The 18790-nt window shown below is 43.3% G+C and overlaps 1 protein-coding gene across 2 annotated transcripts in view; it reads left to right on the forward strand.

The window, feature by feature from the left end:
* Positions 1-685: 685 nt before the first annotated feature.
* The window catches only part of PREX2 (phosphatidylinositol-3,4,5-trisphosphate dependent Rac exchange factor 2), a 212528-nt gene continuing 194423 nt past the window's right edge, over positions 686-18790 (forward strand). For both annotated transcript variants that reach the window (XM_038766581.1, XM_038766580.1), the window contains exon 1: positions 686-880. In XM_038766581.1, the coding sequence (XP_038622509.1) occupies positions 755-880 (126 nt within the window). In that variant the 5' untranslated portion in view covers positions 686-754. The remainder of the gene's footprint in view (positions 881-18790) is intronic.

Genomic DNA, 18790 nt, shown 5'->3' on the forward strand with positions numbered 1-18790 from the left:
ATAGGACTGGTACCTCAGAACCAGTACTTCTTGGCAGTACCCCAGGACCGGTACTTCCGGGCGGTACCTCAGGGCCGCCACCACAGGACCGGTAACCCCAGGACCGGTCCTCAGGACAAGAGACTGGTACCTCAGGACCGGTACCTCAGGACCAGTACTTCTTGGCAGTACCCCAGGACCGGTACTTCCGGGCGGTACCTCAGGGCCGCCACCACAGGACCGGTAACCTCAGGACCGGTACCTCAGGACAAGAGACTGGTACCTCAGAACCAGTACTTCTTCTTGGCGGTACCCCAGGACCGGTACTTCCGGGCGGTACCTCAGGGCCGCCACCACAGGACCGGTACCTCAGGACAAGAGACTGGTACCTCAGAACCAGTACTTCTTCTTGGCGGTACCCCAGGACCGGTACTTCCGGGCGGTACCTCAGGGCCGCCACCACAGGACCGGTACCTCAGGGCCGCCACCACAGGACCGGTACCTCAGGACCAGTACCACAGGACCGGTACCTCAGGACCAGTACCTCACGTCCGGTACCTCAGGACCGGTACCTCAGGACCGGTACCTCAGGACAAGAGACCGGTACCTCAGGACCGGTACTTCTTGGCAGTACCTCAGGACCGGTACTTCCGGGCGGTACCTCAGGGCCGCTACCACAGGACCGGTACCTCAGGACCGGTACTTCTTGGCGGTAGCCGAGGACCGGTGTCCGCCGCCCAGTATGTAAGGCGGCCGGGGGCGTCTCCCCGGCACCATGACGGAGGAGGGCGGCGGCGGCGGGAAGGAGCTGGAGAAGCAGCTGCGGCTCCGGGTGTGCGTCCTCAGCGAGCTCCTCAAGACCGAGAGGGACTACGTGGGAACCCTGGACTTCCTCGTCTCTGTGAGTGATGAGGAGGAGGATGATGAGGAGGATGATGATGGCATTCGTTAAGCCCTTAGCATGTGCCAAGCACTGCTCTAAGCGCTGGAGCCATCGCCCCGTGGCTCAGCGGAAACACCCCGGGCTTTGGAGCCAGAGGTCGCGGGTTCAAATCCCGCCTCCGCCAACTGTCAGCTGGGTGACTTTGGGCAAGTCGCTTCACTTCTCTAGGCCTCAGTTCCCTCATCTGGAAAATGGGAATAAAGACTGGAAGCCCCCCGTGGGACCACCTGATCGCCTTGTAACCTCCCCAGCGCTTAGAACGGTGCTTTGCACATAGAAAGCGCTTAACAAATGCCATCATTATTATTATTTGGAGCCAGAGGTCACGGGTTCGAGTCCCGCCTCCGCCACAAGTCTGCCGTGTGACCTTGGGCAAGTCACTTCTCTGAGCCTCAGTTCCCTCATCTGTAAAATGGGGATGAAGACCGCGAGCCCCACGTGGGACAACTGTGAGCCAACTGTGGGCTGTCTCTGTGTGTTGCCAATTTGTGCTTCCCAGGCGCTTAGTACGGTGCTCTGCATCATCCTCATCATCAATCGTATTTATTGAGCGCTTACTGTGGGCAGAGCACTGGACTAAGCGCTTGGGAAGCACAAATTGACAACATATAGAGACGGGCCCTGCCCAACAGTGGGCTCGCAGTCTAAAAGGCTCTGCACATAGTAAGCGCTCAATAAATACGATTTTAGACTGTGAGCCCACTGTTGGGTAGGGACTGTCTCTATATGTTGCCAATTTGTACTTCCCAAGCGCTTAGTACAGTGCTCTGCACATAGTAAGCGCTCAATAAATACGATTGATGATGATGATGATGATCACATTGTATCCCCCCAGCGCTTAGAACAGTGCTTTGCACTGAGTAAGCGCCTAACAAATACCATCATTACTATTATTATTATTATATCCCCCCCCAGCGCTTAGAACAGTGCTTTGCACTTAGTAAGCGCCTAACAAATACCATCATTACTATTATTATCCAGAGAGCCCAGCGCCTGGCCCGCTTTTCTCCAGAGAGGGTCCAGGGGTTCCACCCATCCTACCTCTAGTTCATTGATTCATTCAGAAGTATTTATTGAGCGCTTCCTGTATGCAGAGCACTGTACTAAGCGCTTGGGAAGCACAAATTGACAACATATAGAGACAGTCCCTACCCAACAGTGGGCTCACAGTCTAAAAGTCTCTGCACTTAGTAAGCGCTCAATAAATACGATTGATGATGATCACATTGTATCCCTCCCAGCGCTTAGAACAGTGCTTTGCACTTAGTAAGCGCCTAACAAATACCATAATTACTATTATTATTATTATATCCCCCCCAGCGCTTAGAACAGTGCTTTGCACTTAGTAAGCGCCTAACAAATACCATCATTACTATTATTATCCAGAGAGCCCAGCGCCTGGCCCGCTTTTCTCCAGAGAGGGTCCAGGGGTTCCACCCATCCTACCTCTAGTTCATTCATTCATTCAGAAGTATTTATTGAGCGCTTCCTGTATGCGGAGCACTGTACTAAGCGCTTGGGAAAGTACAAATCGGCGACACGTAGAGACGGTCCCGACCCAACGACGGGCTCACAGTCTAGAAGGGGGAGACAGGCAACAAAACTAAAGCAAAACATAGCAAATCATAGCTATTATTAGTTAATAATGGTGGTATTTGTTAAGCACGTACTATGTGCCAAGCTATTATTAATCATTTATTATTATTATTAATAATAATTAACGAATTAATAAATAATTATTAATAATAAGGATATTTGTTAAGCATTCGTGGCTCAGTGGAAAGAGCACGGGCTTTGGAGTCAGAGGTCATGGGTTCGAATCCTGGCTCCACCACAAGTCTGCTGTGTGAGCTTGGGCAAGTCACTTAACTTCTCTGAGCCTGTTACCTCATCTGTAAAAATGGGGATTAAGACTGTGAGCCCCACGTGGGACAACTTGATCACACTGTATCCCCCCCATCGCTTAGAACAGTGCTTTGCACGTAGTAAGCGCTTAACAAATGCCATCATTATTATTATTACTATGCGCCAAGCACTTTCTAAGCACCGGGATAGACATGAAGTAATCAGGTTGTCCCACGTGAGGCTGACAGTCGTAATCCCCATTTTACAGATGGAGCCTTGTACTTCCCAAGCGCTTAGTACAGTGCTCTGCACACAGTAAGCGCTCAATAAATACGATTGATTGAGTAAATGAGGCCCAGAGAGGTTTAGTGACTTGCCCAGGGTCACATGGCAGACAAGTGTCGGAGCCGGGATTAGAACCCACGTCCTCTGATTCCCAAGCGCGTGTTCTTGCTACCAGGCCATGCTGCTTCCCTTTCCAAACCTGATTTCTCCCATGGGGGCCGTCAGTGAATCAATCAATCAATCAATGGTACTTATTGAGCATTAACTATACTTCTCTGAGCCTCAGTTACCTCATATGTATTAAGCGCTTAGAGATCGTGTGTTCTAATTCTGGCTCTGCCCTTTTTTCAGCTGTGTGACTTTGGGCAAGTCATCAGTCATATTTATTGAGCGCTTCCTGTGTGCAGAGCACTGTACTAAGCGCTTGGGAAGTACAAATTGGCAACATATAGAGACAGTCCCTACCCAACAGTGGGCTCACAGTCTAAAAGTAACTTCTCTGGGCCTCAGTTCTCTCATCTGTAAAATGGGGATTAAGACTGGGAGCCCCACGTGGGACAACCTGATTTGCTTGTATCACCCCAGTGCTTAGTGCAGTGCTTGGCACATAGTAAGCGTTTAAAAAATACCATTATTATTACTATTATGTACAGAGCACTGTACTAAGCACATGAGAGACTACAGTACAACAGAGTTGGTAGACACATTCTATGCCCATAATGCATGCGATTCCAGATTCTCCTCTACCCCTCTGACAGGGACTTGTTAATAATAATAATATTGATGGTACTTGTTAAGCGCTTACTACGTTTCAGGCACTGTTCTAAGCACTGGGGTAGATACAAGATAGGTTGGTTAGATAATCGGTTTTGCCTCCCCCACTCCATCCTTTCCCAACACTGTTCCCAACAATTTGAGCTGGCGTTTGCTCAAATTCCTCATCTAGTTTGGAAGTGAACTTCATAGGTTCATTCAGGGTACAGCTGGTTCTTTTGTAACACGGGTTTTCGTTGGATCTGATGTGATAGAAGCATTTGGGGACATTCTTCCCAAAGTACAAGTTGTCCTGGGTATATAACGATCCACAAGATGGTTCGAGGAGATTTGATATAGGAAGAAGTAGTTGGCCACATTTGCCTGGTGCTAATCAAGGTGTGATGCTGTTGTTAGTCAGTGGTATTTATTGAGCACTTAAAGTGTGGAGGGCGTTGTACTGTTTGGGAAAGTACAATATGATAGTCGGAGGTGCTATCTGTGCCTATAAGGAGCTTACACTCTAACCTTCCTAGCCTCTGTCTTATTGTCTGTACCGCGCAGCACTTTGTGTCTCTTGGTATATTTTCAACTTTACAGCTTATCCAGTTCTTCTGTAACCCAGAGGTTAAATTCTTGTAGAACCAGTCATTTAAAAAAAAAATTGCACTCAACATTCCCCATGTCCAGCATTGCGTGCGTATGCACGATCGCTTCTTTTGACACCTCATTGCTCTGCCTCCAGATGGGCTCTTGTCATTCGCAATGATCCTTAATTCTCTTGTGGGATTCTAGCCAAAATGCGGAATGGCCAAAGCGGGCGTATGTAATGGATTTAAACAATGATTAACAGTAATATAAGCATTTGTATCAAAAAATGTCAGTCACGTTTGTATCTTCAAACCATCCCCCCCCTTACCATCGATTCCATCAACTCGATGGCTACTACGGCATGACTTTTCCCATAACATGAGTTCTTTCACGAGCCTAACTACTTTGTTCTGTACATTTCCTTAAGGGTCTGTGACTGGAGATCATGAATTGGATTCCAGGGCAGGCATTCCCTTTATTTATAACGATCCTTATAACAGACTTTTCTGGTGGGGGGTAACTGAAAGAGCCAAGGGGGTTTTGATCTGCAGCAGCTGTTGGATATTAAAGCCACATGCACAGCTTGCCCCCTCCTCAAGACCCTCTCTTTTTCCCTGTGGAGTATATTTGTGGCATCTGCATTCACAGAGAGTACAGCGACTGTGTGAAAGCAAAACTCAGACTAACTTCAAAAACTCACAAAAACTACTTGGGAGAGACCTGCATGTTGTTTCATGGTTTAAACCTCATTCAGGATGTGCTTTTCCCAAAAGTGCAGCTTTTTTAAATGAAAGGAACTTGGGGAAAGTCAGGATTTTGCGATCCACAGTTGGAAAGACAAAGAACAAGAAAATCTGTTAGCCTTCGGTAACAGCCAGGCAAATATTGGTTAAGGATCAACCCCTTCGGTCATCAGGAGCCGAGGAGCCTTAACTGGAAGCAAATCTCAAGTCATCTGCTTCATTTTGAACTGTGCCTGCTTGCTGCTCAAAGACTTCTGACTGTTCTCCTCTCCCGATTCCTTCATGTCTGAGGGGAAATATTTCAAACAGCAAACTTCCTGCTCAGCTTTAGGGGATCTGAGAACTCTCTGCTTATTATCAGGGTAGAATAAGGCACGAAGGAAGGCACAGTCTCCCACTCCAGTTGGTCATGCAGTTTGGCATTGGATTTTGTGAACTAAAATCGACATCACTGGGACCGTTTGAAAAACATTCCTTTGAATTGTGAATATTTGAGGAAATAACTGATGATGTGTAAAAATGCACTGTGCTTCCATGTAGCAGCAGCCCGTGGTATTTTGGCCAAAAAAGGTCATTGTCAAGGCTTAATTAAAAAAAAATTCCATCCCCAAAATTTGACCCACTTTAAAACTTGTACCCTCTAGACAGTGAGAAAATCGTTTTGACTTTTAAGAATCTGGTTAGTTTTAGAACCCCACAATCACTCTGTGAAGAACACTAAGTGGAGAATGAGTTACCAGGTTTGAAGAAATGAATAGTGAACATACCTTTCAAAGCAGTAAGTCAATTTGTTGCACGAAATGTGGCTCACTTTGCCCTTATGTTTGGATCTGAACCCTTTAAGCATCTGATACTCACCCGACCCCCACAGCACTGGCATGCACATCTGTAATTTATATTAATGTCTTTCTGCCCTTTTTGACTGTAAGATTCTTTTGGGCAGGGAAGGTACCTGCCAACTCTTGTATTATACTGTCCCAAGGGCATACTATGGTGCTATGCACATAGTAAGCACTCTATAAATACCATTGATTTGATCGGTTGATTTTGCTAGCAAACCCCCTGCTCCATTCTTGGTGTCCTAGTGGAAAACGGAGCCTTGGATTGCCCTAAGGAGAGAGTAGGAGGGTACGTAAGTGTATGACTCTAGATGTAAGCTTGTTGTGGGCAGGGAATGTAGCTGTTTATTGTTGTACTTTCTCAATCGCTTAATGCAATGCTCTGCACACAGTAAATGCTCAATAAATATGATTGACTGACTCGTAGTTTTTCCTCTCTCATCCAGTGGGTTGAAATGAGGAATCCTCCCCGCAACCCTGTCATCATCCACCCTGACCACCATCATCATCATCATCAATCGTATTTATTGAGCACTTACTATGTGCAGAGCACTGTACTAAGCGCTTGGGAAGTACAAGTTGGCAACATATAGAGACAGTCCCTACCCAACAGTGGGCTCACAGGCATCTCCCTATTCTTTTTCTCTTATGTTACGGTGAAAGGTTTTCGGTAAATGGAACTGAGTTTCTGACATCACAGTTAGGCAAATACTGACTTAAGCATCAACCCATTTAGCCACCAAATTACAAGTTCAGACTATGTGAACCCTACTCTCCCCTTCTTCAAGGCCCTTCTGAAATCACATCTCCTCCAGGACTTCCCCGACTATTCTCTCATCTTCTTTCATCTTTACGTTTTCCCTACTGCTGCCATGCTAGGGCTTTTGGGTCCTTTAAGCAATTGGGTACTAATCCTAGTTCCCCCTGCAAAATTTAGGTAAATATTTTTAAACCTCTGTTGCTCTCTTGTTTTAGGTCTGATTCCCTCAGTAGATTGTAAACGCCTCAAGGACAGGGAACAGGTTTAATAACTCTACTGTAATAATAATAAAAATGTTACCTGTCAATCTCTCCCAAGCACTTAGAAGAGCGCTGCACCGAGGAAGCAATCAAACAGGGTTGATTAATCACAGCAAGAATCCAACCTTGAAAAGGTTAACAACAATTTGGTATTTCGGATGTGTCAATTACACTTGCCAAAGAGAGAAATACAGATGAGATGTTCATTACGATCGAGCGTTTATAACTTTTGAAATGGAGAAGTGGGAAATGTTCTCACTGGACAAGTATAGAATCCACATATCCTAGCTAGAGTTGGTCGAGCCTGCAGATTTCTCTGAAAGCTATAGCCATACTGATTTAAACACTAGTCTTTGCTTCTTTCCCAGAAGCATTTTACTCTAAAATCTTTGCATTGTACCAGGATTGGAAGGGCAACATCCAAAGCCTAGCATGAGAAAAATAGGGAGAGGAGACAATTGACGGAAGTGAGACGAGGTGGTGGGTGGAGGAGCAGGAGGAAGGTCGGCTACCAAGACCCACAACTTTTCACACAGGAAACACTGTGGACTGTAAGCTCCTCATGGACAGGGATTGTGTCTACCAACTCTATTCTGTACTTTCCAAGCACTTAATACGGTGCTCTGCGCAGTGAAAGTGCTCAGTAAATACCATCGGGGGGACATCTTTGAAATTGTTTCTATGTTTCTCTCCTTGGGTTTACTATTTATATCTGTAAGAAATAGACTCTACAAATCTGGAAGATATGTGGATCAGATAAAAACCAACCAAATTAATCACGAATGGTTTGTATTAAGATTCATCTCTTTTAAGGTAATTTTATTCCGAAAACTTTTAAAATTACTTTTATCTTGGTAATTTGTTAATCTTAACATGCACAGTCAGAAGGAAAGTTCTGATTCCTGTCAAATTAACAGTGAATTGACAGATTAAAGTATAGGTGAAGAAGAATTTGCAAGTAAATAGCACACAGTATTTATTGGTCACTTGTCAAAGCAGTGACTTTAATGAGACTGGTAGGTCCTATAAAATAGAAAAACATTTGAAAGTATCCAGTGAAAGTACTGTAGAATTTCCCCCTTCCTCTTTGCTACCTTGAGAAAAGGAGTTTATTTTTATCCCAATATTTTGTTATTTACTATTTCATCTCCTGACAGTTTTGCTTCTGGTAGAAATTAAAGCAGATGAAACCACTTTGTTAATATCTGGCCGAAGAACTCCTTTGGCCAGGTGGTTGTTAAAGCTAGATGAAGTGGTGACTAGATTTGAGAGGAAGAAAAAGGGGTAGGGATATATGAGGGTCAACAGCACCATGAAATCTTTACTGTCGACCAATTAAGATAGTTGCCTGTAGGCAGTTTTAAAGGTCTGCCTTGAAAGCAGGATAGACATGGCAGGCTATTTAAGCCTATGTGGTAGACACTACTTCTATTGTCTAGATTGTGGCTCACTTCTACACCTAACCATCCAGCCGAGAGAGCCAAACAACACCTATCTGTCTCCGATATACAATTGTTCCAGTGCTGAGATGAAGAGTAACATATTTTGCTTATTTCCCCTTTTTTTTGGTGGTTGGGGTTGGAAAATGTGACTCTCTTTCTCCACTTTTCTCTACTTCAATGTCACCTCAAATGGCCAATTTAGCATCTCCTTGAAGATGATGAACAGCTGGGTGCAGTTTCCTTTGCCAGACCATCATATGTCACTCTGAGTCCCTGTCATAGCTTGTGAGGGAAAAGGAGGTCACTTAAGGACTATGGAAAGCATTCTCTTATTCCTCAGTAATTTTGGGACCTGGCTTCTAGGCTCTGTGCTTTTCCGTAATGATAAAAATGGTATTTAAGTGCTTACTATATGCCGGGCCCTCTGCTAAGCACTGTGGTATATACAAGGTAATCAGGTTGGGAAAAATCCCTGTCCCACACTGGGCTCATGGGTCTTAATCCCCATTTTACAGATGAGGCGACGGAGGCACAGAGAAGTAAAGTGACTTGCCCCCGGTCACTCAGCAGACTCACGGCGGAACTGGGATTAGGGCCCAGGTCCTGTCTTCCAGGCCCGTGCTCTATCCAAAAGACCACACTGCTTCCATGTTGTTGACAGGGGGAGTTTGGACTTTAAAAGTTGCTACCTCTAAGCCTTCCACATTCCACAGAAGACTCTAAAGCAGTGTTATGTGGTGGTGGATGCAGGCTTTTAGGGGAAGTATATGTATTAAGGCCATCATGAACAACTTGAGACTAGTTTAATGAATAACCTCAGCATGCTTGCGTTGCATTAAAAAAAGATAGAAGGGAAGGGATTTAGCGGGCTGTATTTTTTTGATAAGCTTTTGTGATTTCCTTTTCCTTTCCTCTTTAAAGAGCCCATTCTATTGCTAGTACATCATTAAAAGTCAAGAGGAAGTGCAAACACAATTACCATAGAAAGTCAAAATCTTTTCCATTCACTTCTGGTTTTGCCGTTGTTGACTTGTCCGCCTAGATTGTTCCAAAGTAAGGAAAAACCTGGGATTCCTTCTCCATTCTTTCTCAAACCTGGTTACTTGAACACCACCTGTGGCATTGATCCTGATAAAATCTCAGTAGGATCAGCTTTATTATGTCCCCACTAGCCAAAACGAACAATTGTTCCAAAGCACACAGTTCATCTTAAAGTAGGTTGGATTACTTACTTGAGAAGTTCAAAAATATAATTTGTTCTTTGTGGTCAAGGCCGTAACAAAATGATACTGGAGTAGCCTATAAACTCGTGTGTTATATTGTTGTGTTGTAGTCTCCCAAGTGCGTAGTATAGTGCCCTGCACAGAGTAAGAGCTCAATAAATACGATTTATTGATTGAGTAGCTTCCTTGCTGTCTCTGTGGCTGGTTAGATTAGGTTAAATCTGACTGTGCTTTGAACCTCTTCGTAGTTGGAGAGTCCTGCCTTTCCTTTGGATATAATATAAACTGAGCATGAATTACATTCTGCAGGACACAAAAATTCAGTTTTTCAAGGTTGCACAATTAAATCACTTCTTTGTAGTTGTTCCTGGTACAGCCCCACAGAACTGAAGTTCACTGCCTTGAAAACCCTGGAGATTGGAACTCATTTGATTCAGTGCAGGGGTACAACCTTGTCTGTTCTTCTAGAAAAATGATACTCGGTACCTTTAATAATATCCATATTTTACATATCAGCTCCCAAATGGCAAATCACTCCCTGATAGAGAGTAATGCACAGTCTCAGTTTCAGTCCATGTTTTAATTCACTAGAGTGGATAGAGCACAGACCTGGAAATCAGAAGGACATGGGTTCTAATCCCAGCTCTGGCACCTGTCTGCAGAGCTGTGCGGACAGATAATTATTATTATTATTATTATTATTATTATTATTATTATGGTAAAGAAACCAGTAAAGTTACCTGGAGAGCTGTAAAGGCAAACTGGAACAATTTGTGGATTCAGTTCATGTGTACAGAGCTCTTTCCTTGGGACACAAGTGAATTGACATGTTCCAAAATCAAGAGACAAGGAGTTAAAGAGAATGTCTTCCCTGTTGTCTGAAATTGTTTACAGTAATTGGCAGCATTGAAAGGAAGTATCTCTGGTTATTTTTCTCACAGCTCCTTTTCTTTTAATGCCCCTGGGGTGCTGAGTAGTTCTCTTTGCTGTTGTTTTTAGCTTTTAAATATTTATTTATTGCAACTTGTTTAGTGATTTAATTGAAGTGCTCACTGATGGAGAAGGAGGAATCAGAGCTTCCTGAATGTTTTAAAAACAAAGTGTAAAGTGATTTGTTTACTTGTCTGGTTGTCAGTACATGAGAGCCTGATGAGGATTATGTCCTTATTTCTGGATCTCATGTGATTGCGACCCAAATGCGGGATTCAACATTTTGACACAAAAAAATTCCAACAATAAAGTGACAGTCATTTATACAGAGAAATAGTGCAATGATCAAGAAACTTTCAACAACACGGGATTAATTATGAGGGAAAAAACACACAATAGTCTTAAAGTCTTAATCTGTTTTCATGCTTCCATATATCTGATGGAAACAATTTAAAATGATTGAAGTGGAGCCTGACATTGTACTTTTTTTTCAGCAATCAGCCTCACCAACCTCCTGCAGAGACAGACAGGAAAGCTAGTCTGGGAAAATGCACCCATTGCTCTCTTTGGAAATGTGGACTCTACTGTCCTCTGGACCGCAAACTCATTGTAGGCTGAGAATGTATCTTACCAACTCTGTTGTATTTGATTTTCCCAAGCACGGAGTACAGTGCTCTGCACACGGTAAACGCTCAATAAATGCCACTGATTGATTTGGAGGCAAGGAGAGGTCCATAATGGATCTCTTGAGGGAAAAGTTAAGAATGTCAGCTAGCGGATCCGTGATCCTGAAGGTGGATGTCAAGGAGGGCAAACGTGACACGGTTCTTCCGTGCATCCTGTTGCCTCGATTGATCGCCCCTGTTAGAGACAAAAGTCTGAACCAAGCAGACCATTGCTCACGTTCTTATGGTCGCCATCCAAATGCTAGTTCCTTGTAGGGGACCTGGAGAGAGGACCAGGAAGGGAAAGAATCAAAGGAGAGCAAGGATGGCTCCATTTACCTGCTGGCTTCCCCAGTTGTTGGGGTCTTGAGAGCCTATCTTCTTTCCCACCCCAAACCAGCTTCCTGCCACCTTGAGCTCTACAGTGTTTATTGGTGGTATATTTAGCAATCCACCAGGTATCCCGTAATGACCATGGGGATGGGGTGGGGATCTTTAATTTGTACAAACCCTTCCCCTTGCTATGGGGGATCAGCCAGGGCAGCTGGAACTATGGAACTCAGTCCAATATTGATAGCACAGCAGTGGACCTGGAGGTATCGGGAAGGAGACAGAATTTGGTTTTAACACACCAGACAGTGTGCGTGTGCGGGGGCAGTGTCTAGGCAGCTCAGCCCCACCTTCCCACCCTGTGGGTGGTCCCACAGTGCAGCTCAGAAGCCTCCCTGATGAGCCTCCAACCCATCTGCCCTCAATTCTCGCCTCTTCCCTAAGGCCACAACGAATTGTTCAAAGGATTTGCATATACTTTGCATGTGTCTATTTCCACTTTGAGGGTTATTTTTAGGGAATTTCGAATCAAGAGTTTATTGCTGCTCTGTGGTTGTTTCTTTTTCTTCTTGCCTTTGTTATCTACCCACTAACATTGACCCAGATCCTGTCCGTCTGTCTAACATTTGAAATGTTTTAGTGGAGTTGGTGGGTGAGCCTACAGTTTGGATGACAAGGGCGCTACAGTCTATTCAGCTCTCAAAATATTTGGCAAAAAGGAGACTTGCCCGATTATATCCACAGAATAAGGAGAAATGAATACTCAATTCTGAGGAAATCCATTTATGTTTAAAACAGAGTGCCAGGCTGCTCTAAACCGGTTTAGAACTCTGATATTTAATGTCTTCTGAAGAATATACACATAATGAAGTGTGTCCTTTGGTTAGAAACATGACACTGCTGTTGGTGAGATTGCATCCATAGACGTATGGCATAGTGGGAATCACTTGCACAGTGTATCCATGAAAATGTGGTAACACAGCTTTCTCTGTCTCCTTGCTCTTCATCGTGAGCATTGCTTAGCCCAGTGAACAAAAGGAGAGAGGTATATCTCCCTCCAGTTGGTACTGTGCTCGAGTTAATGATAATGATAATAATAATTGTGGTATTTGTTAAGCGCTTACTATGTACCACGCACTGTACCAGGTGCTGGATACAAGCAAATCAGGTTGGACGCAGTCCGTCTCACATGGGGCTCACATTCCTAATCCCCATTTTGCAGATGAGGTAACTGAGGCACAGAGAAGTTAAGTGACTTGCCCAAGGCCACACAGCAGTTTTGGCACTAGAGGTGATGGTTTGCTCTGAGTCAACCAGACTTTTTTTGCTCAGTCAGACCTGAATGGAGGCATACAATGTGAGATGACTGAAAGGGAAAATAGGTGGAGCCAAACAGAACGTAGCAATCCCTTATTAAAACTCTGTTTTGGTTTTTTTTGGTGCTTTTTCGGGAATAGTGCTATTGAAGGTTACTGCCATTGCTATTTTCAAGGCTTTCTCACTTCAGGATAATGCTGCCAAGTTTACCTTGGCCTAAGCATTTCCCTTCCACACCCTTGGAAGGATATGGACTAATTTGGTAGAGCGATTAACGCCTATTGCAATTGAACATATCTCTCATCTGTAAAATGGGTTGAGATGCCGCCTCTCCCTGTCCTTTGCTCTGTGAACCTTGGCTGGGTTAAGGATTTTGTCCAAGCTGATCATCTGGGAGGTATCCCAGCATTTAGTACAGTGTTTGGCAGGGCAGCACTTAATAAATAATTGTTATAAATATGGCAGATCTGTTAGTTGCCTTTTTGCAGAATAGTATGTGAAAGATTGGGTTAGAAATAGCAAGTCAAAGCAAATGGATTTTTGCTGTTTTGCGGCGTTTAATTTGGTTTTTTTTTTTTTTGGTTATGATTGGACCAAAGCCTTTTTTTTTCCCATTGCACAAATAAATTTTGGGATTCTCCAGAAATTCTGGACATGTGAATCTTAGTGCAAAAATACCTCCACTGTCTTTGTCTAAGAAACTGCAGTTGTTGAATTAAAATGAAACGATTCAGGTGCTAGCGTAGACCCTTAAAAAGTTTAGTTGTAAATGGCTAAGATCTCGATGAGGTACTGGTAGATAATTTAATTTGGATTAACAGCCATTAAAATGATTTACCACAATTCCTATTCGGAGCAGAAACAATTCTCGAGAGTCACAGTGCCGAGGAACTTAATGTTTGATTTCCTTAAGGTAAATAATTTGGTACTCTGAAATCTTGCAGAGAAATCTTAATTTACACTTATCAGTTGGTTGCATAAGGGCAATTCAAGTAATAACACATTTACTCCCCCCATAAAAATAAATATTTGAGTTTGAAGATGATACTGCTGACAGGGATAATTGAGAAGCAGTGTGGCTGAGTGAAGAGAGCATGGGCTTTGGAGTCAGAGGTCCAAAGCTGCCGTATGTCAGCTGTGTGATTTTGGGCAAGTCACTTAACTTCTCTGTGCCTCAGTTACCTCATCTGTAAAATGGGGATTAATACTGTGAGCCCCCTGTGGGACAACCTCATTACCTTGTAACCTCCCCAGCGCTTAGAACAGTGCTTTGCAAATATTAAGCGCTTAATAAATACTATTATTATTATTATTATTATTATTATTATTATTATTATTATCATCATCATCATCTGTGTAACTGCTTGGTGCCTGATCCAAACCCTTAATGTTTCTTAATACATCCTGACTGAAAACAAAAAAAATTGGTTTTGCCATAACCAAGTTTACAACTTTTTATCCCCAAATCAGAATCAATCAATTGATAGTATTTATTGAGAAACTAGTGTTTTAAGTGCTGTGGAGCTTATAATAGGCTCCTTTGACCTCAGGGAGCTTACATTTTCAGGCTGAACAATAATGAACCTTTTAATTTGTTGGAAATGGGCTCAAAGTCCATTCTGTACAAGTCTTTGGCACTTTGCTCTGTTGTGTTACTCTGCCTTTATAACATTCTTCTGATTGCACCCTATCTGTGGCCCTCTTTGGGAAAACCAACTGAAGAGAATTTCCCTTAAGGATAAAAGCTAGTGAAAATCCTTTCCCTACTCTTTCTTTCAATTTTGGGCTAACAGTTTGGGTCTCATTTTACTCTTCAGTCTCTACTGGGGCCAGTTAGCAATTAAGGGAATGTCACTGCCAATTTGCTTGAAAGGAGTTTTGAATTCTAGTCATTGATTACATGAATGTATTAAATTTTAACACATTCTCGTTTCTCCCAGTGAAATACTAGTGTGTCAATTTAATACAGCTTTATTTTTTTAGCAGGCACGTTAATCTCATAGCCTAATTCAGCACCTAGAATATATTAGCTGTTCAGTAAATACTAATAATGCTAATTAAAAAGACGTTGTTCAAATGGTGAAGGATCGGATTTATTTTATGTTAAGCCTTCTGAAACTTTTCCTAACAATCGTTTCAATCAGCTGTGACACCTTTCCCATTTCCAGCTACCTATCTTTAGATATTCCATGGTAATGGAATATCCCCCCTCTAGATTGTAAATTTGTTGTGAACAGGGAATGTATCTACCAACTCTTTTATATCGTACTCTCTCAAATGCTTAGTACAGTTCACTGCACACAGTAAACACTCAATACATTTGGTTGATTAATGGGCTAAATAGTGGAGTCCTCGATTGATTGATTGATTGGTAAAGCAGAAGTGAGTGCCAAACTCGATTTATGAGCATGAGATGGATGAAAATACTGTAGTATCTGCTTTGGGGATGGCTCATGAGGATCTGTGCAATGCTAGACAGAATGCCTCTACCATAGGCAGCCCAGTGATGCTGTTGGATAAAAGGGGGATCAGGAGAGAGAGATTCATTTAGTTAATAATATTAATGATCGTCGTCATCATCATGTATCTCTATCTTGTCTGTCTCTCAGCCAAACCCTTGCCCACATCTTTGCTCTGGCTTGGAACTCCTTCCCCCTTCATATATGATAAATCACCACTCTCCCCACCTTCAAAGCCAATATTAGAATCATATGTCCAAGAGCTCTTCCCCGACTAAGCCTTCATTTCATTCATTCATTCATTCATTCGATCGTTTTTATTAAGCACTTACTGTGTGCAGAGCACTGTACTAAGCACTTGAAAAGTACATCGACAACAGAGACAATCCCTACCCAACCAAAGGCTCACAATATAGAAGGGGGAGACAGACAACAAAACAAGTAGGCAGTGTCAATACCATCAAAGTAGATAAATAGAATTATGGATACATATTAATAAAATAGAGTAATAAATATGTACAAATAAACAAAAGTGCTGCGGGGAGGGAAAGGGAGTAGGGCAGAGGTAGGGAGTGGGGGCGATGGGGAGGAGGAGGAGAGGAAAAGGGGGGGCTCAGTCTGGGAAGACCTCCTGGAGGAGGTGAGCTCTCAGTAGGGCTTTGAAGGGAGGAAGAGAGTTTGTCTGGTGGATGTGTGGAGGAAGGGCATTCCAGGCCAGAGGTAGGACGTGGTCCAGGGGTCAACAGCGGGACAGGCGAAAACGAGGCATAGTAATGAGGTTAGTGGCAGAGGAGTGGAGTGTGAGGGCTGGGCTGTAGAAGGAAAGAAGGGAGGTGAGGTAGGAGAGGGCAAGGCAATGGAGAGCTTTGAAGCCAATAGTGAGGAGTTTTTGCTTCATGCGATGTTTCATAGGCAACAACTGGAGATTTTTGAAGAGCGGGGTGACATGCCCAGAGCGTTTCTGTAGAAAGATAATCCAAACAGCAGAATGAAGTATAGACTGAAGCGGGGAGAGACAGGAGGATAGGAGAACAGAAAGGAGGCTGATGCAGTAATCCAGTCAGGATAGGATGAGAGATTGTACCAACAAGGTAGCAGTTTGGATGGAGAGGAAAGGGCGGATTTTGGTGATGTAGTGAAGGTGCAACCGGCAGGTTTTGGTGATGGATTGGATGGGTAGGGTGAATGAGAGAGCGGAATCAAGGATGACACCAAGGTTGCGGGTTTGTGAGACGAGAAGGATGATAGTGCCGTCCACAGTGACGGGAAAGTCAGGGAGAGGACAGGATTTGGGAGGGAAGTTAAGGAGCTCAGTCTTGGACATGTTGAGTTTTAGGTGGCGAACAGACATCCAAGTGGAGGTGTCCTGAAGGCAGGAGGAGATACGAGCCTGGAGGGCGAGAGAGAGAACAGGGGAGGAAATATAGATTTGGGTATCATCAGCGTAGAGATGATAGTTGAAGCCGTGGGAGTGAATGAGTTCACCAAGGGAGTGAGTATAGATGGAGAACAGAAGGGGACCAAGAACTGACCCTTGAGGAACCCTTACAGTTAAGGGATGGGATGGGGAGGAAGAGCCCGTGAAGGAGACTGAGAATGTATGGCCAGAGACATAAGAGGAGAACCAGGAGAGGATGGAGTCTGTGAAGCCAAGGCTGGATAATGTTTTCTGAGGCGTGGGGGAATGTGTCCTGAAAGTTTTCGTAGAAAAATGATCTGGGCAGCAGAGTGAAGTATGGACTGGAGTGGGGAGATGCAGGATCCTGGGAGTTCAGCAAGGAGAGTGATGTAGTAATCCAGGTGGGATAGGATGAGTGATCGTATTAACGTGGAGGCAGTTTGAGTGGAGAGGAAAGGGTGGATTTTAGCGATATTGAGAAGGTGGGACCGACAGGATTTAGTGATGGATTGAATATGTGGGTTGAATGAGAGGGAGGAATCATTGATAATGCCAAGGTTAAGGGCTTGTGAAACAGGAAGGTTGGTGGTTCAACTCATATCCTGTAAGAGGCCTTCCACTATTAAGCCCTCATTTCCTTTTCTCTCACAACCTTCTGCGTTGCCCTAATCTGCTCCCTTTATTCACCCCTTCCTCAACTCCACAGCACTTCTGTACATATCCATAATTTATTTATTAATGTCATCTAGAGACATTTATTAATTAATGTCTAATTAATTATTAATAAATGTCTCTAGACTGCAAGCTCATTGTGGGCGAGAGTGAGTCTGTTATTATACTCTCCCAAGCACTTAGTACAGTGCTCTGCATGCAGTAAGTGTTCAATAAATACGATTGATTAGAGTGGGAGAACCAGCAAAATCCTAACCAAATTTGGTTGTGTCTACACAATAAGCAATATCCAACTTTGGTTGTGTCTACACAATAAGCAATATCCAACTTTGCCCAAATGTTTGAAAAGGTCACTTTGGCCAGTTTTATAACTAAGGAAATTCTTGCATCGAACTCTGTAATTAAATTAACAAGATTCCCTGGGAAAACCAAAATGGAAGGGAACAGAACAGAAAAGGGGAATGGTGGTAGGAAAGGAGGAACAAAAGTGATGAGCAACAAGGAAGAAGAATAGATTTAACACATGGGAGGGATCATTGAGAACAAAAGGATATTTGGAGAAAGAATTAAGAGACATAGAAAGTTGGAAGAGAGCATGGGGACTTGGTATTGAAGACTTAAGAAGTTGTGTGGCAGCAAATCCATTTTCCTGAAAAATTACATTGTTGACTTGCCCTATCAAAAATTTTAGTTTTCCCCTCTGCCACATGTAACATGTTGTTACTTTCATATTGAAAAATGGAAATATATTTCCATTTTGCATCTCCTTGGAATTATGAATGATAGTCTTAAATTTGGAGAAGCCCATTTGATCTGCCCAGAGCTGTTGTGCTTGTTTTGTAAGTAGCTTGAGAAATAAAATCTCTTTGTTTTCTGGGATGATAAAAAAAGGGATCCAAATCAACAACTTATGTTTTGGGGCTGAATTTTACCCAAGGGCATTCTAACTGTAGCAAATCATTTGCTTGAGTGGAAATATCAAATGGCATTGTATCCTTGTAAATATTTCCTAGGGAGACTTCACTGCTAAAGCTGGCCATGGCCTTAGTGCTTCAGAGTGAAAAATTGATGGAAGCAAAAATTTTAAAAGGCTGTACTTTCCATAGTCTAACTAGCTTGATTTACAATTTTGTCTGGGGCCTTTTTGGAGTAGCCTTTGGGCAAGGTACCGTTCAAAGAAACCAAGACGAAAATGATCTCTAAATAAGACAAATCTGAAATTTCCAAACCAAGCACAGGTTTCCTTAAAATTTAACACCATATGGAAGAGTTTTGACTCCTGACTGCTAGATCTTTCTTTCATATGTCATAAATGGCTGAAAAAGTGACAGGGAGCCAGAAATTAAAGTCAGATG

This window comes from Tachyglossus aculeatus, chromosome 25 (genome assembly GCF_015852505.1).
Source record: "Tachyglossus aculeatus isolate mTacAcu1 chromosome 25, mTacAcu1.pri, whole genome shotgun sequence".
Taxonomy (NCBI): domain Eukaryota; kingdom Metazoa; phylum Chordata; class Mammalia; order Monotremata; family Tachyglossidae; genus Tachyglossus; species Tachyglossus aculeatus.